Source organism: Glycine max, chromosome 7 (assembly GCF_000004515.6).
Source record: "Glycine max cultivar Williams 82 chromosome 7, Glycine_max_v4.0, whole genome shotgun sequence".
NCBI classification, from domain to species: domain Eukaryota; kingdom Viridiplantae; phylum Streptophyta; class Magnoliopsida; order Fabales; family Fabaceae; genus Glycine; species Glycine max.
In genome coordinates, this window is record NC_038243.2 from 20282899 (window position 1) to 20304699 (window position 21801).

The following is a 21801-nucleotide window of genomic DNA, read 5'->3' on the forward strand; positions in this document are numbered from 1 at the left end:
GCGCGTGATAGATGGGTCATCTTCGATGCATTCTCTGCTCTCATTGTTGCTACAGTGCGTTCCCTTTTCTTTCTTTTTTTTTTCGCCCATTTTGTGTTTCTCGAAGGTGGGGGTCAAAGTTGTGAGTTTTTGTTATGTGGGTTTCACTTTCAGGTTACGGAGATTTTGATACCGCATTTCTTGACAGCATCCATCTTCACAGCACAGAGTATGGACCTTGTTGTTTTTCACCGGAATATGCAGTTGTTGGTTCTGTTGTGCGTGGCTTCGGGAATATGAAGGTCAAAACCTTGTATGGTCTAATCTCCCTTCTACTTGTTGATACTAATGTTTTTTTTTCTTCTTTTGGTTCTTAATTGTTGTTGCTGAAAGAACCTTCTATGAAAAAACGTAATGGATTTGCTCGTTAATCCAAAAAGCATTATCTTACTATGTGTTTTGCTTTATAAGATTCTGAGGAGTAAGGACATCTGTTTATTGAGATTGATCGTAAAGCTAATGTTTGACTTCTTGTAACGTGTAAAATACACTTTAGTGTAATGGAATAAGAGCTATAGTTTATCAAATTAAGACTAAGTACTTGAGCAATAACCATTTTGCAGCCTCCCCATTCCTAATGCTTTGAGTTTGTGTTTTCTTCAACTCTTTGGTGTATATGAATTTTCAAACTTTGGAAATATGTGCAGGTTAAGAGAATGAGAGAAACACTATACTCTTCTCTTCTTCTGCAGGTTTGGTTGCACTTAATAACTGATCTCTCTTGCTGCATTCATTTATTTCCTTTGTTTGGTGTATGATTTAACTCATTTTGCAGTGCCCTTATTGTAGAATATATCATTTTTTGACAATGAAACAGTAGGTAATTTGACAAGTAGGCTTGGAGCGGATAGCCAACAAGTGTCAAGAGTTATTGGAAATGATCTTAATTTGATAATGCACAACGTTCTTTAGGTTGATTTAGTTATGATAGATGTAATTCTAGTAAAACTCATCTCACATGTTGGAGGCTTTAATTGGGTTTTCTCATGTTGTTAGGGGGCGGGGGGGTTCATTAATCTACTTGTGCATCAATGCATCAATGCCCATCATGTCAGCTTGTTCTTAATTAATTCAATTAGTTGACTCTAAATAATTGTCATTTCTATATAATGTGTCACTCCATAAAAGCTAAAGGAATCTCTGCCTTATCCTTACCAAGTGGGATAAGGCTTTGTAGTTGTTGTAAAAAAGAAATTTTGATGTTTGTGTTTCCTTTTAGGCTTCTACATCATCCCTTGTTTGTCTCCTTTATATCACTAGTATTGATTTGGTCATATATTTCTGCATAGGTACCAAAAAAGGCAGTAAGGTTGATCCAAGAAGTCATTGTTTTTGCAAATGATGTAGAATAAGATGCCTTATACTTTAACTCATTTTATATTTCCTAAATGCCATTGTGACGACAATTTTCTCATAGGTAGCCCAAGAGACATTCTCTCTTATTAGAACTATGTGAGTTTATGAAACAAAAGAAGAAGAACATGGAAGGTGTTGATGCTATTACAATTGTCATATTTATTATATTTTCATTCCTGTTATTTTGTTGTCTTCTCATTCTTGTCCATTTGTATCTACAGGTATGAGTGGTGGCTGGAGAAATTAGTTGACATAAGCTTGCAACAAAGTGCTGCATATGGAGTTTGGAATTTTAGCTTTAACATTCTTTATCATTCAACTCAGGTTAGCTAAGGGTTTCTTAAATCACGTATTTATCAGTTTTTATTACTTTATTTATTTCCATTTTTTTCTCCTTTAAGCCTATAATTTTACTCTTGGAAGAAAGTATGCTAGGATTTGTAATCGATAAATTTTTTGAAGTTTAATTAAACCTTTAATATTGACTTGTGTTTTTATTGAAACATTAAATCTCATAGGTTATCACTGTGCTGTTTGGAGGAATGTCTATTCTAGTAGGTCATATCACAGCTGAGAAACTTAGAAGGAGTTGGAGCAACAAAGCACCAAAATCTATAACTTTGTCATTCAATTGCCCATCATATAAAAAGTTAAGCATAACCTTGAAAGCTTCCAGTGGGACATCCCTTAAAGTAACTTCTGAGGACATGCTTTCTTTTGGGGTAATATTGCAATCCATAAGCTTTTTAAATATCCCTTTCTCGTCACTAAACAACTATTGGATCACTTATTTATGCATGGATCTTGTACACACTGCTAATTCCTATGTTCTCTTCATCTTAGCATAAGAAAACTTAAGTCCTCATGGTACAAGCATACCAGTTATATTTGAGTGAGTGCACAAGTTGTCTGACTTTGGCAAGGTATATATATATATATATATATATATATATATAATCTTTTACATATAGTTTAAATACTTATATACACAAGTATTAACATATATATTTGTATATCTTTAAAAACATATTAGAATTAATGTTCTATTATAGAATTAATATTAATAATGGTAATCTAAATGAAAAAATATAAATAAATTTAACACATGCATGTTTCTATAGCTTTCTATATTTGTTGGCGCGTGACATTGTTAAATATTAATGGACACGAAAAGATTATTTATATTATACTATAAATGCCCAGTATTCTTTTTGAAATTCACAGAGTCCATTTTTTTATAGTTAAGATTATTTATATTATTATACTATAAATTTATTATAGATTAATTTATATATAAATATTAAGATAATTTAAATATAAATATTAAAAAATATTAATTTTATCATTTGTAAAACATTTGAAAGATGTGGTTAATTCTAACTATGCTAGAAAAATGCTAGACTACTAGTTATACACATGTTCCTTTTATCCCTTTTTATAGTTGTGTATGAACATATTGTTCCTTTTTTAGCCTTCCCATGGTGAGACTTTGGTATTATAATTTATGACATTCTGAATTGCAGTTGGTTTTAATTTCGTATACAGCTGGCCTTGATGGTCTTTGAATTATGATTCATTGTTTTCACCTTATAAGATCCTTTTCACTCATTCTGTTCGAGATGTTGAACCTTACAGGGTATATATTCTTCTTTTTTAAGGTTCTATTTATGATTATGTTTCTATTATAAACATAAGCATTTCTTCACAAAAAATCTTGATAAAATACTAGGCCAATTGGAATTCAATGTAAATTATTCTATCTACAAGAATGATTTTGGTGTGTTGTGGATTATATATTGGTATTTACTTGTTTGTTTTGTTTAACGCACATGTCTTTTTTATTGTTGATTGTGACTATCATGAAATTTGAGTAATTTTTTTATCATGTTTGAGAATTTTATAAATGTTTGAAATCCTCTTTTGGATTCTGTTTGTGATTTAATTTTTTTAAAATAACATTATAAGACGATTCTCTTCATAGAACCATCTTAGAATGTCTATATTTTTTATATTCTAAGACGGTTTTTTGAAAGAAAAAAAACGTCTTAGAATTTAAAAAATACATTTTAAGATGGTTCTCTAAAAAACCGTCTTAAAATGTTATCATTCTAAGACGGTTATTTTTTTGAAAACCATTTTAAAATGTGTAGTTTTTCTAAGATGATTTTTTAAGAACCGTCATAAAAAATTTTGACTTTCTATGACGTTGGATACAAAGACGGTTTTTCAATCGTCTTTGAATGTGCTGTAGAACCGACATAAAAACATGCTTTTGTAGTAGTGAATGAGAATCTCCCTTTCTTATATTAGATAATAAAAAAGATGTTCTACTTATAATAGCCCTTGACTTGAGATACTTTCTAATTGTACTTCTAATCATAGGTCTTTAATACACTTTGATTTTAGAAAGCATAAACTATCTTTCATGCATATGGTCAATCTCTTTCTTGTAATTCCACTTTTAATTTAATGCGACATATCCTATGTTTGGAGGTATGACATAATTTAGACTGATGCTTCAAATCTTTCTTTCATGTTTCCTCATAAAGTCTGGTTTATTAATGATATACTCAAAACAAATCATTAGTATAGCTTAAGTCTAGAAGACTTAGAATTTACTAAAAGTTTGTTGTCATTAAAATTTTATTTGAAAAGGAGTCAAGCTTCAACAAATTGAACTATGGATACAAGTAAAGGTCTTAAACATCTTGTCCTTTTAAATGATAATTATCATACTCGAGATATTTGTGAATAATGTAGTTTGTATAGTTTTATGTAATGATGAATGCTATGAAATAATTTAAATTTCACTCACTATCAATATAAAGATTTTATGACATCAATTAATTAGAAATCATCTTACACTACGTCTATCAATAAATCAATTTAATTATAACTCATAAAATTAGTATAAAAATTAATAAAATTTCATATATAATAATTTATAATTAAATAATAGTATAAAATATTTATATTATCAATACATTTTAATTAAGTTTCGTAAGGAAAGTGAGGGAAAAACTATATTTTTGTAATTAAAGGAGGAAGGATATTTGTTTTGATTTTGAATAAAATATTGTTTTATTATTTAATATTTTTAATGTTTAATAATATTTTATATACTATAAAAATATAAAAATTTAAAATAATTGTTTATTTTAAAAATAAGGTTAAATATTTTGTGATCTTGAATTTTCTTTTAGTTTCACTTTTAGTTCTTAAACAAAGTATTGATCGATCTTTTGTGGTACCACAACTAAGCAACTACCTTAAGTGATAGTGACAACCATGAGTTGTCACATTATCAACTAGTCAAACATGTCAAACACATATTTTTTTGGACAATTCATATTTTTAGTCCCTAATCTTTTCATGAAATTCACTTTTAGTACCTTAACAATTCAACTAGTTTTGGTCCTCAACATTTTAGTCCCTTGTCTTTTTACAAATTTACTTTTAGTCTTTAACATTTTTTTACCTGTCTTAGTTCCTCAACTATTGCTCATCATCATATTTAGTCTCCAAAAACTATCACCATTAAGTGATGATGCGACAACCTCATTGATAACATGTGACTTTCATACAGACTATTAGTTTGATGTAGTAGTTACATGGTAAAATGTTGCTTGTTCGAGATGTTTTCTAGAAGTTCTAAAATGTTAAAGATTTTCTAGCAATGTAAAACTGCCAAAAAATTAGAAAATAATTTTCCCCCAATATGCAAAACAACAACTTTGTATACCCTGATCCAAAACACAACTCAATAACCCATGATAAGCAAAATCCACTCGAATAAGCAAAATCACAAACTAATAACCCATGACCCAAAACCTCAAGCACCTAAACTAGAGAACCCTTAATCTTTGAACCCTTCCAAACCCAAACAAATACTAACTCCTTTTTATTTTAATATTGCTATCATGAATCCTGTTACTCCATGGGTAACACTTTGCACAGAGAAAAAACACGAGACAACAAGAGAGTGATGCGATGATGCCAAACTCTGATGTCACGAGAATTCTAAAGGGGATTGTTGATTTATGTGTTGTTGGTTGTTAATTTTACTTATCAAACCTCCTATTATGTAAATGAAATTTGAAAAAAGTTTAAATTTTTTGTTAAATTAATTTACTATTATAATATTTTCTTATACAATTTTTTTTTCACTTTTTCCTATTTAAACTAATCCAAATAATACCTACTTTTATATATATATATATATATATATATATATATATATATATATATATATATATTTTGCATTTTATTTTATTTCTTGCCTTCTTTGTTCAACTAGAGTGAGATGATTCATTAAAAAAAGACTTAAATAAGTTTTTCATACCTAAAAAAGGTCATTTTTAGATTACTATCTAACATTCATTTTTTTCCAACCAGGTATCTAAAAAAATTTTATGTTTCAACTTATTAGGTGTCGTTAGTCTCGTTAAGTGATGACGTGGCAAACCGAGTATCACGTCATCATGCCTTATCACTAACACCTCATTGCCACATCATCACCTTCAATGATGTGGCAATGACTTGTCAATTATTAGGTGTGATCATGGTTGTCAAACTCTAGAGTCAACTTGTAAACTCTTACGAGTTTAAGAGTTTACTTGGTCCCTGCGAGTCAACTCGGAAGCAAACTCGTTTTTGTGCAGACTCAGAGCAGACTCGGTGGACTCGCGGTAGACTCGTGTAAACTCGCGAGTCTGGCCCGAGTCACACAAGTTCAGTTGGAATATTTTTTTTCTGCGATACAGTGTCGTTTTGTGCCCACTGCTCCACTCTGGTTTAGGGATTTTGCTTCTTTCATTTTGTGTTTGTCCCTATTCTTCATTCACGACGAGTTAGAGTTGTTCAGCAGCGGCGCGACGTGAGAGTGTGAGACCAGACGACATGCGACAAGCGACGTGGTGCGGTGGTTGCCTGATTCTGTTGGAAGCTGCGAGTCCCACCCACGAACACAACGAGCTCAAGAGAAGCTTGGTAGCTTGTGTCAATGACGAGCTCGAGAGAAGCTTAGAAGCCGCGAGTACCATGAGCCACGACCACGACCCACGAGGTGTTTGCTCCATCTGAAATATCTATTTCAGGATCATACCCAGAGGTTTATTCCCTACTGTGAAAAGTGTAGTGGCACAAGTTTATAAACTTCTTTCCGTAAATCTAAATTCCTAATGTCTATGATAATTGATAAATGATGTTAGATTGTTAGGTACAGGATGAACTAGGTGCTCTGTACGATAAATACAAAGTTGGATATGCTACAACTGATGCTATTATTTCAGTTCAAAGTACACAACGCTCCCTAGTTTTTTGTTTATAGTTTTTGTTAAGTAATGGGAGGTTGAGGTTGTTTAAAATGTTTGTCTCAAGTCCTAAAGGCTTCTTTCTTTTTGCAGAAGTAGTTTCTCGACTGGGTTGTGATAACTTAGATGAAATTACAAGAGACAACATGACTTATAATTTTTATGCAAGCAATTTGAAGCATGTCATGCTAACTGTTTCTTGTTAGGAAGTATTAGATGAGCTTAAATTTTGGTATAATGAGTAAAGCATTATTTTTTACTATGGATAGTTGATTGATTCCTAGTTCCTAACCATTTTGACTTATACAATTGTTCTTATTGAATCTTGACAAGTTTTTACTAAATTTTTTTCTGACTGTGTAGAGGCTAGTAGCCTTATTCTTATCAATTGTTATTCTTAACTAATTTCAAACTCTTAGGGAAATTGAGATGTTGACAAGAGTAAAGAATGTGGAAGCAATGTCTTCCAAGGTTATTTTGATGATGCCAAAGAACCAAGAGTTAAGCAAAGTTTCAAGCAAAGATTCAAGAATAATCAATATCAAGATTCAAGACTCAAGATTCAAGAATCAAGAAGAAGACTCAGTCAAGATAAGTATTAAAAAGATTTTCAAAATATTGAGTAGCACAAGAAGTTTTCACAAAATCTTTTACCAAAGAGTTTTACTCTCTGGTAATCGATTACCAAAAGGTAGTAATCGATTATCGATAACCAGCATTGTTTTTCAAACTGATTTACAAAGTTGTAATCGATTACCATAAACATGTAATCGATTACCAGTGTTTTAAAATGTTAAGATTTTCTAAATTCAAAATGAAGAGTCACATCTACTGATGTGTAATCGATTACACCTTAATGGTAATCGATTACCCGTGACTGTTTTCGAAAAATTCATTTCCAAAAGTCACAATTCTTCAAGTGACTTGTTTTTGAAGATTCTTTCAAAAGTCCTAACTTTTTAAGTAATTAGTTTTAAAGGAATTGCCAAGAGTTACAAGTTTTGACTTGAGTCATCAAGAAATTATAAATATGTGACCTTGGCATGAAACATTATTCATTGATCTTAATCATCTCTTTCAATCAATCTTTCAATAGTTTCTTTCATCTCTTTCAACAAATTGTTTCTGATTCATCTTCTCTTCATCTTTCTAAAAGTTTTTGTTCAAAATTTTCTCTTCCAAGAAAAGTTCTTTGTTCAAAAACTTGTGCTATTTATCTTTTTCATTCTATTCTCCCTTTGCCAAAAAGAATTCAACAAAGACGAATCGCCTGAATTCTTTTTGTATCTCTCTTCTCCCTTTTCCAAAAGAACAAATGACTAACCGCCTGAGAATTCTTTTGATTCTTCCCTTTCCCTTAAGCAAAAGATTTCAAAGGACTAACCGCCTGAGATATCTTTTGTTTCCCCTTTACAAAGTTTCAAAGGACTAACTGCCTGAGAACTTTGTCTTAATACATTGGAGGGTACATCCTTTGTGGTACAAGTAGAGGGTACATCTACTTGGGTTGTTGTAACTGAGAATAAGAGAGGGTACATCTCTTGTGGATCAGTTCAAGTGGAGGGTACATCCACTTGGTTGTTCAAAGAGAATAAGGGAGGGTACATCCCTTGTGGATCTTTGCTTGTAAAGGTTTTTACAAGGTTGAAATAAATTTCAAGGACCGCAGGTTGCTTGGGGACTAGATGTAGGCACAGGTTGTTACCGAACCAGTATAAAATTCTTGTGTTTGTCTTCTTCTTCCCTACACTTTTAATTTCCGCTGTGCACCTTAATTTTCGCTTTTACTTTTGGTTAAGTTTCTATTTATGTTCTTTACTTTCTTAACTTTGTAGTAAAAGCCTAATTGAATCTAGTAACATTAAGAAGGATAAGTTTTTTAATTAGTAAAGGTTCATTAATAATTAATTCAATTCCCCCCTTCTTAATTATTCCGAGGTCACTTGATCCAACAAAGAAGATGCTGGAAGAGGCTGCAAAACCATTTTAACCAACTTGGACATGCTCCCTTCCTTTACCCGTAATCAAATTGGACAATCTAATTTTGAGAACTTATGTTTTGTAATAGACTAATAATATGAACTATGAACTTATTGTCATTTGTTTGCAAAATGGTGCATTTTGAATATATTTACTTATTATTCATAGGTATTTTTTTTACGAAGTAAACTCTTACTAGCCGAGTTTACGGAGCTCTCACAAGTTTGAGTAGACTCTCAATTTTGATAACCTTGGGTGTAATGACATGACACTTCGCCTGTCATGTCATCACTTAAGGAAAAGAGACTAATGACATGTAGTAAATTGAAACATAAATTTTTTTTCAGGTACTTGGTTGAAAAAAAAATGAATGTTAGGTACTAATATGAAAATGAGCTATTTTCTAAGTATGAAAACTTATTTAAATCATATAAATTAATATTTTGTTGTCTATTATCAATGCACACATGCAACATATGCCTTCCCTCACATTTTCTTCACTATTCTCTGGACCCAAAATATATATCCTACCATTGGTTCTCTTCTAGCTTTGTCCAAAAATATTAAATGTATATATCTTAACTCTTTAATTTCACTTTTAATAATATCTTATTAATCTAACTCAGTTGGTTAGACATGATAAATTGATAGTGAGTTATTGTAAATTTCAAATAGTATTTTTTTTATTCATACCAATAAAAAATGTTTTATTAATTTAAAGTATTTCTTATTTTGAAGGAAGAATTATCTTAAAAAAATAAATAGGATAAAATTTCTTAAGTCTATATAAAAGTAAATTACATATATGTTCATCAAGTTATTTTAATTAATTTTTATTTTTTTGACAAGTTTACAAATTTATTTGATCAAATAAAAGTGTTTGAGAAACATTTTTTTCTTATTGACTTATAAAATTTGCTTTTAAACAAAACTTAAATTTACTATTATCATTTTTTATTTTTAATAAAATAATAAAAATATCATTTATCATGTTATCCAAAATTAAATTATTTATTTTGATAAAACTCCTCCTTATCATTTATTAACTAAAAAAATATTTTTCAGATTGAATTAAATATGCTTTTCATAATAAATTATTTTCATATTATTGTCTAAAAATTTAATTTTTATGTCAAATAATTATCTGAAAATTTTCTATGTTCCACCCTATTATGTGTTATCAATCTCCTTCCCAAACAAAGTGTTACATCATTCTAATTTATCAGGTCATCTTATTGCCACATACATCATTCCTCTCGGCTCTTTCTTGTCACTTAAGTCAACACAGATAAAATAATCTATTTTTTATGTATGAAAAATTGAATTAAAAAAATGAAATGAGATGTAACGGCTAGTTGGCTTACCCTACAAAATGAAATAAAATAACAATTAAATTTTGAAAATTTGAATCACAAAACCCGATACCGCTCCCACTTACCCTCAGATTCGTCCTTTCTTTTTCTCTTTCTTTCTTTCGTAGAACGGAGAGCACACTATTTTCACTGCAGCAGCAACAATGGCGGAGACCGAGATCGAGAAGATAACGACAATAGACCCAGAGACGGAGTTTCTGGCGTCGAAGATAAGGAACGGGAACGAGTGGGAGACCTTCAAGGAGAACGTGAGGCCGCTCAAGAGAGGCCGCAACGTCAACCTCTTGAACCACGCCCTCAACTCCCACACCGATAACGAACTCAAGAAATCCCTCATGGAACAACGAAGGTTCGTTTTTATTCCCACTCTTCATGGAGGGAGAGGCCGCGTGTTCGAATCTGTCTCACTCAGACAAAAACTAACAACTAATATTTATCGATAAAAAATAACTATTAATTAATTAATTAATCTCTTTTGTGATTTTGTCTCATTTCTGTGTTTCCCTGAAACAGGAAGCTGATTGAAGCCATCGAAGAATACCAAGGTGATGACCCTCTTCTTCCCTGGATACAGTGAGTATAAATATATCTCTTTCCATCCCCAATATTCACTTTTCTTTGGGTAGTTTGTATGCAATTTTAGGTTGAAATCTCATTTTCCCCATTATACACAAAATATTTAATCTTCCCACATGTCATAAATAAATTGCCCTAGGCAAACCCTAAAAATATGTGTTGAATAGGTCAAATCACTTAAATTTAACAAAAGTTGGCGTTTCGAACCTTGGACATAATTTTTACCATCCCGTAACTAATATGATCTACTGAGCAATTTTTGCATTAGTTTGAGAACAGTGACTAAAGAGATGAGAAAGATGTTTTTCTGAAGTTTTTTAATGTTCTAATAATAAGTATATACATCAACAATCTATTTGTTTGTATCGAGAGAAAATAAGAGGAGAAAATATTTGGAAATTTCAACCCAGGAGATTTTGAAATTTCGTTTTTTAAAGTTATTTTCCCCCATTTTCTCATAATCAAATGCAAACATAAAATAAAATAGTATTAAGAATGTTTCATTTGACGTGTTTTACATATGATATATTTTTTCGTATGATATGTGACATGTGCTCTGTTATTGTTTAGTCATTAAGCAACTAAGAGCTTACTGTTTTACTATTTATTTATCTAAATTAACTTTATTGATGTTGAAGGTGTATCAAGTGGGTTCAGGAGGCGTTTCCTCCTGGCGGAGACAGCTCGGGGCTGGTGGTGATTTATGAGCAGTGTGTGCGTGCCTTTTGGCACTCAGAGCTCTATAAGGATGATCTTCGCTACCTCAAAGTGTGGCTTGAATATGTCGGTATCCTTTATCACACTCTTGAATGCATTATAATGTGGTTACTTCAATTATTTGTGACAGTTTAAGCAATGTTGCAGGCAGATAATTGCTTTGATGCAGACGTCATCTATGCTTTTCTGGATGCAAATGGAATTGGAAAAACTCATTCCATTTTCTACATTTCATATGCTTTGCATTTGGAATCTAAGAACAAGTTTAAAGCTGCCAATCAGATGATGGAGCTTGGCATATCTAGGTAGTGACCCTAATCTCTCGGAGCCTGTGAGAAGGAAATCTTTTCTTGTGTGATTTATGTTAGTTCTTATATTATATATATATATATATATATATATATATATATAAAATATAATATAATATAAGAACAGTTGAATAACTCCATTTTCTCCGATTGGCTACTCCAAAGTGCTTTTCATGTAATTTCATTTCAAACAAATTTGGAAATGCTGCTACATTTCCCCTCCATTTTGTTACCTTGGCTTGGATTTGGTTTTGGAGTGTGGTTCAAAAGTGTTTGTGTGTGTGTTCATAATCATATTCTGGTGGTATGCTATCATGTACTACTTTGATGTTGTACTTTTCATTATGACCTTCATGTGTTGCAAACTTGCAAATGATATTCCTCATTTGATTGGTGCATTTTTGCAGGAATGCTCAACCGGTTGATAAATTGAAGGCTGCTTATAGACAATTTTTTGCACGCTCAATGGCAAGGCCTATAGCTATAGATGTATGTGGTGTTCCAATTGAGTACCTCTTTGAAACTGTTATAATTATAGTATGATCTATTGATCTATCTACTATTCTTCTGCTGTCTAGGATGCAGTAGAAAAACTGGCACCCACGCGTAGCTTTGGAACTGTTCTTGCCAAGGGAGAAAATCGTGAGTCCTTTATTTTGTGCAATATCTGTTGCCTCAAATTCCTGAATACGAATTCTGAACATCTTCCCTGTGGTTGCAGGTGCACCGCTGTCCATTTTGAACTCGAACCGTGATCCTTGTGCTAAGAATGATAGGTAATAGGGTTGTTTCTTTGGCTTTTTTAGTTGTTGGAGTTGGTTATCTGGTGGTTCTTCCTTTCATTTCCTTTTGTTCTTGTATTTTTGCATTGTAAAATACTTATTTTTCAAATTGCACCCTGTCCATCCATCTACTGAGAATGATAGGTAATAGGGTTGTTTATTGGCTTTATTAGTTGGAGTTGGCTATGTGGTGGTTCTTCCTTTCATTTCCTTTATTTAATATTTTTTTATTATCATAAAATGCTTATTTTTCAAATTGCACACTACACAGTATTGTATTGTAGAGAAGTATATGAATTGTTAACTCCAAACTCATGCAACTTTGCTCCTTAGTCATTTTGAATGTGAAGGGTTTCGCATCTCCTATGAAAATTTTTTATTCAGAATTCTTGATGAATGTCCATCATATTGTTCTCTCTTCATGTAGGACCCGAGCAGCTCCACTTTCCATTTATAAAGATTCAGCTGACACTGGTGATACTGATCCTCATAAGCCAGACCTGTCGCACTCTTGGCACACACTTGGAGCTCGAGCTGACAGAAATAAGGAAAACAATGCAATTCCTGGCAAGTGGAAGTCCTATAAGGTGCTAATTTTCACATCTTTTTTGCTTGCCTTTTCATGATTGTTCATAAATCATAATATAACATATTACCAAACTGTACTTTCTTTTGGTATGTGTGTTCTATATTCATTTAATGCCCAAGTTACGGAATGATTTCAGATTCCACAGCGACCTGGGACTAGAACTGGAGGGGCTACTGCAAGTGCCTTTATCCCAGTGTTTGTTGATGAAGAATGTCAAGAGTAAGTGGAATCACTTTCCCTTGTCAGTTTTTGGCTGTCAGGTTTACATAAAGATGTTTCCGAAATGGCAACCAACTCAATTTTGTTCTTTCAAACTTAGTTTTCCTTAAAAATGGGGTGAAAAATATATCATTCTTATAATTTTTCATATCTATGTAATCCTGAAATATTTTATTCCTATCAATATTTTAGAGTACACAACTTGTCCTTTTGAGTTATTACGGGAAATGAGATTCCATCAAGATTGGTTTTAGTAGTTTTAAAAAAGTGATTTTAAAATATAAGAACTAAAATCAATCCTGGATTTTTCATCGGTTGGGGGGAGAATCAATCCTGGAATTTTTATTCCTATCAATTTTTAGAGTGCACAACTTGTCCTTTGGAGCTACCATTGGAAACGAGATTTGATCAAAATTGGTTTTTAAGTCCTTACATTTTAAAAATGTATCATTTTAATCCTGAAATTTTATTCCTACGAATTTTTAGACTACACAGGTTGTCCCTTGAGTTATCATTTCAAAAATTACAAGGACATTATCTTTATAATGTAGGGACTAAAATCAATTTTGACTAAAACTTAAGGGACTTGAACACATTTTACCTTGCAAGAGAAAAGTTTAACCTTTTCTTGTTCGAAAAGAATAATGTTAAGAATGACTCGGTAGGATGCTATGGAATGAAGGTTTATGTGCTTCTGGTCTATGGTTGGATTTCTTTTGTAGATTATAGTCCTGAACTACTTACATGTTGTAACAGTTCACAGAGTAAGAAAGCAGAGGGTTGCAAGTCGTCAAATTTGAAGATTAGGCAAGAGGACGACAAGGAACTGAAAAGGTAATTAATTAATCTGATTCACGTGACAATTTCTGAAAAGGGGTCCTCATGAATTGACACCTATCTGTATAATTGTTCCTTTCAGGGAAACAGAGCTACTGAGGAAGAATCCATTACGCAACTTTCCTCAAAACAGCCTCCCTAGATAATTCATTGAACCTTTGATGGAAGCCATGGATTGCAGCAGTGTTGTGCCATAATTTCTTCAACAGTTTGCCGCTCAGCTTTCCCCTGGAAAGCTTGACCACATTTAACATGTGCTTTCTAGTTGGTACTGGAATTTCGGGTTTGTTTAATTGGTTGAAAACAATGTACGAGTAATATGGTTGAAAATAATGTACGAGTAATATTTGGACAGAGAATTTAAGAAATTTGTAATGTGAGGCTACATGTCATTACCTCAATTCAATTCGGGTTTGTTTAATTGGTTGAAAACAATGTACGAGTAATATGGTTGAAAACAATGTACGAGTAATATTTGGACAGAGAATTTAAGAAATTTGTAATGTGAGGCTACATGTCATTACCTCAATTCAATTCTGTTCATTTGCAAAACTAATATTGTAAAATTGGTAGTCTATTTTTTCCAAAATAAACTGGCGTGTTCGTATAAGGAAAATACTTTCATGTGAATCATGAATTCTGTAAATTATGAATGAATAAATTTGTTTGATTATAAATATTGTAGGAAACATTATTTTATGAGCATATTATTTTTTAGGTTAAATTATAATTTTAGTTCTATGATTTTGGTTCTCAATCTTGATAAGAGTGGAACTTATGATTTTATATTCAAAAATAAAATAATAAATTATTGAGATACTTGTTTTATTTTTTAATTAATTTTATAAATACTGTTTTGTACGAATCATTAATTAAGAATTATTAATTTTTTTGAATTAAATTTTTTATAAATTATAAAAGTATTTAATATAATATTTTTAATTTTATTTTATATCATTTTATAATTAATTTTCATAAATTAATATATAAATTATTTACATAAATTATTTTGTAAATTAATTTTAATAAACAAATTATTTTACTCAAATTACATAAATCAATATAATTACTTCAATCAATACGTAAATTCCAAAACTAAATAAATTTATTTTAATATGCAAATTATTTTTATTCTAATTATATAAATCAATAAAAATTTAATATTTATTTTTTTAGAAAACTTAGTGTTAATATTTTTGTTTTAACTATAAAAAATTATTTAGTAAATAAGTTTTTTAATATCAATTATATAAATAAAGAAAATTACATAAATTAATATGTAAATCATTTTATGTAATTTATAAAATTTATTTTTATATATAAATAATACAAATTTTTATTTTAATTATAATACGTAATAAATATTTCATTTTTTTAGATTATTTAAATATTCTTTTAAATTTACATAATATGTATAAATTACATAAAATCATTTTTCTGATATAATCAATATATTATAATAAAATAAGAACAAACTTTTATATAGAATAATTTACTAATTTATATTAAAATAAAATTTTATAATAAAAATAAATACATCTAAAATTAAATATGAAATATTTTTTAATTTATAAATTTTGATAATTCAAAAATAATGAATAACTCTTGACTAATGATTCATAAAAAATAGTGTTTATAAAATTAACTAATGAAAACAAGTGTTTTGATGTTTTATTCTTATTTTTAAATAAATAATCATGAGTTCAACTATTATCAAGATCTTTTTTATTTTTTACTTTATTTAACTCCTTGTCATATAAGTTCCATGTCAGTGAAGAAACAAAAATCATAAATTAAAAATTATATGAAGATCAAAATTACAATTTAGTATATTTTTTAAACAATCAAACTAAACATGGGAACTAATGGGGTTAGGTCTACAGGAAGAAGAGGCTAGTTTCATACAACTAAAAGTTTCAAGGAAACTAAAAATTTTCTCCTATACCAAGGCCCCTTGAAGTTTATTGCAATGATTTGGCAAATTGCCCTAAATGGGGTCTTTTTAGAAACTATTTCTCAGAATGGGGTTGTCTCTAAAGATTTTTCATCATGGGTCTGTTTTGCATGTGAAACCAGCCATCCATGCATGCATATCGCCAGCATGCATGGCGAGACAAGCCTGCACGGGATCCGCCAGGGGGGCTGGCGATTTGGCACCCCTTTGTCGCCACTATGCCTGACGATTTGTCTTTGGCGTGTAGATGACACATGCTTTGTGCAGAGGGTGCAGGCTAGGGGGTCACAGGCTATGCTGGTGTCGCAACCAGGGATGGCGATTTGTGTGGAGCCTAAATCGCCACTTGTATTGGCGATATGTGGCTGTTGTGCTTTTAAATAGAAAATCTATGGAATGCTTTGTGCCTTATAAAAACGGCTGAACCTGTGTGAATGCTCTTGGTGTCTGTAAAGAATTTCTCAGTCTTCTAAGTGTTTTTAAATTTCTCTCCAGTAATTTCTCTTTTATGTTGTATTAATTTATTTATTAATTTATGTAGTATCGTTTTTATTTATTTGAAGTATGTTTGCTGTGCCTTTAAATTGAAAATTCATGTGATGCTTTATCCTCCATGGTTTGTGCCTCTAAAGAAAATTGTTGAGCCTGTGAATGCTTTGTGTTCGTGGGTCTAAAAAATTCCGAGTCTGTGAATGGTTTTGTGTTGGTGCCTCTAAAATTTTTTTAGTGTTGTAAGTGTTTTTAAATTTCTGTTAATCATTAATTTCTCTATCATTTTTATTTATTAATATATGTGGGATTGTTTTTATTTATTTGTGTCATACCCTAATTTCGTTCGGGGATTATTATTTGATGATATACAACGTTTGATTGGCCGTTTCGAGATACTTGGCACCCTTTGTTGCACAATATGTGAAGTCCCGAGACGTGCCGAAAATCAAAAGGAAGCAGGCTTACGCGATCCGTGAAAATTCCGTAATGTGACGGAAATTGAAAGGAGGTGTTTTTCGCAATCCGTGAGTTTTCGTAACTTCTTCGAAAGCTAAAAAAGAGTAAATACATAATCCGTAAGGATTCGTAACCTTGCGGAAGGAAAATAAGTATCGTTACGAAATTCGTAAAGTTTCGTAACGTTACAGAAAAAGAATTACCAAAAAAGGTAAAGGGGTGCATTTAGTAAAAAAGGGGGTACAAATAGCAATCAGGCCCACTTGGGCCTTCTAGATTCTTCCTCCAGAAGGCTGTTGCTTCTGGAGAAAGCAACCTTGCTCTCCTGGGCGAGCTGGGTGGCAAGCTCCTCCCCTATTTTGCTATAAATAGGGGGAGGAGTGAAGAGAGAAGGGGTTCAACCTTCTTGGCACTTCTTATTCTCTCGAAATTGCTGAGGAAAATTGTTTCCGTGAAGAAAATCCAAGCCGAGGCGCTTTCGTAACGTTTCCGTGAGTAATTACGCGAAGATTCTCGACCGTTCTTCAACATTCATCGTTCGTTCTTCGTTTTCTTCAGTCTTCAACTGGTAAGTACCCCAAACCGAGCTTTTCAATTCATTCTATGTACCCGTGGTGGTCCACATTTTGTTTCATGTATTTTTATTCTCGTTTTCATTCGCTTTCTATACCCCCTTTTGACGTGCTTCAGTCATTTATTTAAGTCATTTCTCGTCTAATCTAAAAATAAAATAAATTTCCACCGATCATTTGAATTGTATCATCCGTTAATTTCGGTTAAAATGAATTCCGACCATTCGGTCGTGTCGTAACCACGTTGGAAATAAAAAAAGAGGTAAAATAATAATATAATAATAAAAAATATCTTTTAGTCAAATGAAGCGAAAAAATCAATCGGACGTTTTCTCTTTGGGATTTCTCATTCTTAATTGGATTGACTAATAACTAAAGTGAAACTAAGGCTAAAATCAACTCGCCTAGTCAAGCTCGTCCACAAAAAATAGGGTTTGAAAGTTTATCATTTCAATTTCTTACCAAGTAAAAAGGATCATTTTTAAGGTCCAACGCCTTAAAAATGATCACAAATTCAAGTAAAAAGAATCGCTTGATTCACTCTTAAGAAAGAACTACGTAGGTCTGATTTCCTCTCCAAAGGAGGGTACGTAGGAGCAAAAGCCCCGCTTTTGTCGACCTCAAAAAATAAAAAGAAATAAAAGTTAAGGTAATACAATTTCTACAATTCTAAAAAATAGGCTGTTGTCCTTTGAGACAAACGTGAGAGGTGCTAATACCTTCCTCAAACGTAAATACAACTCCCGAACTTAGAATTTTTATTTTGACCAGTTTCCTTCGATTTTCCCGACGTTTTCCACAAATAAACGTTGGTGGCGACTCCACGCATCTTTTCCTCCTTTGGAAAGTGCACCCGTGAGCCTCGCCTCGCTCGCCCGCAAAAGGGCATGTTGCGACAATTTGAAATAATTATTTTGAGTATAGAATATGCTTTCCTGTATGCTTCATGGTTTGTGCCTCTAAAAAAAAATTGTTGAGTCTGTGAATGCTTTTATGTTGGTACCTCTATAAATATTTGTAAGTCTTCTAAATGTTTTTAAAGTTTGTCTTAATGAGTAATTTCTGTTTTGTTGCATCATTTTTATTTATTAATTTATGAGGGATCGTTTTTATTTAGTTGAAATAATTATTTTGAGTTCGGAATAAATTTGAAGTTTCGACAGACATCATTTTTATTTATTAATTTCTATGACATTGTTTTAATTTATTTTAAGTAATTATTTTTAGTCTGAAATAAAATTTGAGTTTCGAGTATTTTTTGTAATTAAATATTTTTTTTTGGAGTTATTAATGTTAGCATTAATTATTTATAATAGGAAGTTAGTAATGAATTGTTTTGCCTTTAAAATGTATACTTTGGAAGGTTTCGTTCGGCCTTTAAATTTTTTACTTTGAAAGCGTTAAAGTTTTTTAAGTTTGTACATCATATGATTAATTTTTTGTTAGAATAAATTTTTAATATGAAGTGTGGTATTTTTAATGTTTAATTTTTCCGTTTGAGTGTAGTATTTTTTGAATTAGAATTATTTATTTTGAAGTTATTATTTTTAAGATTAATTATCTATAATAGCAACTTCGTTAATGGTTTGACGTGCCTTTAAAATTTTTACTTTGTGAGCGTACAAGTTTTTTAAGTTTGTGGCATGATATTTATTTGAAGTAATTAATTTTTTGTTACAATGTTGTTTTTTATTTGAAGTTTAAGTAAAGAGGTTTTTTGTGATTATATTTTTTATTTTGAATTTATTATTATTATGAATAATTATTTAAAATATTATTTTTGTAGGTATATCATGAATTCGGTTATAACAGTGTTGTATTTCAATGGAAGGGTATATGAAGAGAATGATGGTGTAATATTTGAAGGCAGTAAAAAAGCGATTCAGATTAAACGTGAAATTAGTTTCAATGCTTTGAAAAAAAATTGGAGATAAGGTAAAGTTAGAAACTAATAAAATTATTTCTGCTATTAGTTGTAGATTTTTAGTTTCTGGAAAATATGTTGCTTTGCAAATTTGTGATGACAAAGATGTTGAAACCATGCTCGAAAGTTTTCAACAACAAGATCAAATGTCAGTTCTAGAATTGTACATAGAAAAAGATGTGGTTGATGGTTCTATGTTTCATTCTGCAAATTCTCTTACATCATGTGGAAATAATTTATCTAATAATAAGGCGCAACCGCCAAGAAATGTGAGCAATTTACATGGTGATGAAGATGATGATTATCTTGTGTCTAACTCATACGTTGAAGAGTCTTTAGACAAAGATGATAGTGTTTACGGTATATCTGATACAGACGATGAAGTCACCGACATGATTCAACCAGTAAGAATTGTTCACCCAGCAGAAGGTATAATTTATTAAATAAAAAAATAACTGAATACATTTATCATTTTATGACAATTATATTTAATGGTAAATAAGTATGATTGTGAGATTGACCTGAATTTTTTTTAACTATTAGGTGTAGAAGGAATTCAAAATCCATTTTGGAATGATGTTTTGCGTTATAACAATATCAACTGGAGTCATCCTGATGAGGAGGACATTTGCGGTTTGGAGATACCATCGAGTTTTAATGTTGGGCATGGATTTTGATAGTAAAGATGTGGTAAAAAATGCAGTCAAACAATATGTTATGAAGGTGCATCAAAGTTTCAAAGTTGTTGAAAGTAAATCGAACACGTATGTCGTTTGTTGCTTGAATAAAAGCACAGAGTATCCTTGCCCTTTCTATATGAGGGCAATTTTATCTAAAAAAATTGATTCATAGAAAGTCACACAATGGGGTGGACCACACACATGTCTCAATATGACCATGACACAAGATCACGAGAAGCTTGATTCAGATTTAATTGCCACGTGTGTAGTAGGTATGTATTTTATGTTCATATTATGCTACTTTTGCGTTAATTGTCATTTAAATTTTGTTATTTTATTGACATGTATGATTAGAGAAGATCCATCAATAAAAGTTTCTTTGATTCAAGAGAGGATTAACAGTGAATTTGCCTACAAGGTGTCGTACAAAAAAGCTTGGTTGGCGAAACAAAAAGCCATTGCTATTGAATATGGCGATTGAGAAGAGTCATATGCGAAACTTTCGTCTTGGCTAGCACACATGCAAAATCATTCTCCTGAATTATATTTTCAAATACTACATGACGATTTTATCGTTGGGAATACGGTTAGTCGCGAACACCGTTAGTTTCATAGAGTGTTTTGGACTTTTGGTCAATGTAAAGAGGCTTTCAAGTATTGTAAGCCAATCATACAAGTTGACGACACACATTTGTACGGCAAATACCATGGGATCCTCTTAATGGCCACATCACAAGATGGAAATGGTGGTGTCCTTCCTCTAGCATTCGTCGTGGTCGAAGGTGAGACATTAATAGTGTGGTCATGGTTTTTGGCACACTTGCGTGAACACGTCACAGATAAAAATGGTATTTGTCTCATATCTGATCGTCACACGAGTTTAAAGTCTGTTATGGCTAACGAAGCACTTGGTTGGCAACCTCCCCACGGTTATCATGTTTACTGCGTCCGACACATAACAAACAATTTCAATCGCAAATTCAATAATGCCAAACAAAAAGAAATGTTGAAGAAATTGGGTAAGATTTCATTTATCATGGTCATGTTAATTTAAGTCTCATATATACTTAAAATTGTTGTTGCTAACTAATTTCATGTAGGCTACACTCCTTGCAAGCATATTTTTGATCAAAATTTAGAAAAATTCTGTCAACGGAGTCCAGTCATAGCAACATGGATTGATCGCATTTCAAAGGAAAAATGGACCATGGCTTATGATAGAGAAGGACGTCGATATGGCCACATGACAACCAACCTCTCAGAATGTATAAATAAGGTTTTGAAGGATTGTCGCAACATACCGATAACATCGTTGGTCAAATCAACATATAGTAGGTGTCAAAAGTACTTTGTTGATCATGGCTGCCAAGCCCAAAGACAGTTAAATAAAGGACAAGTATATTGTTCTAAGCTTGTTAAAGAACTTAGAAAAAATCAAGAACAAGCTTGTTCACACATCGTTCGCGTGTATGATATCCACTCGACAAGGTTTAAAGTAGAGGAGACCTTCAATCCTATAACGCAACGTGGCGAACAAAAGTGGGCAGTTAACTTGAATGACCATTATTGTCAATGCGGAAAGTATTCTGCGCTTCACTATCCATGTTCACACATTATTGCAGCTTATGGTTACGT

General features: G+C 31.5%; 1 protein-coding gene across 1 annotated transcript; it reads left to right on the top strand.

Moving 5' to 3' along the window:
- The first annotated feature begins 10143 nt into the window (after positions 1-10143).
- On the top strand, positions 10144-14625 carry LOC100799090 (mitotic checkpoint serine/threonine-protein kinase BUB1 beta-like). Its single transcript, NM_001253311.1, is given in 11 exon segments — positions 10144-10409; positions 10574-10633; positions 11275-11419; positions 11501-11658; positions 12069-12150; positions 12240-12303; positions 12383-12437; positions 12871-13030; positions 13169-13251; positions 14008-14085; positions 14171-14625. Coding segments are annotated over 11 exon segments (1155 nt in total). The 5' UTR covers positions 10144-10203; the 3' UTR covers positions 14235-14625.
- The last annotated feature ends 7176 nt before the right edge of the window (positions 14626-21801 follow it).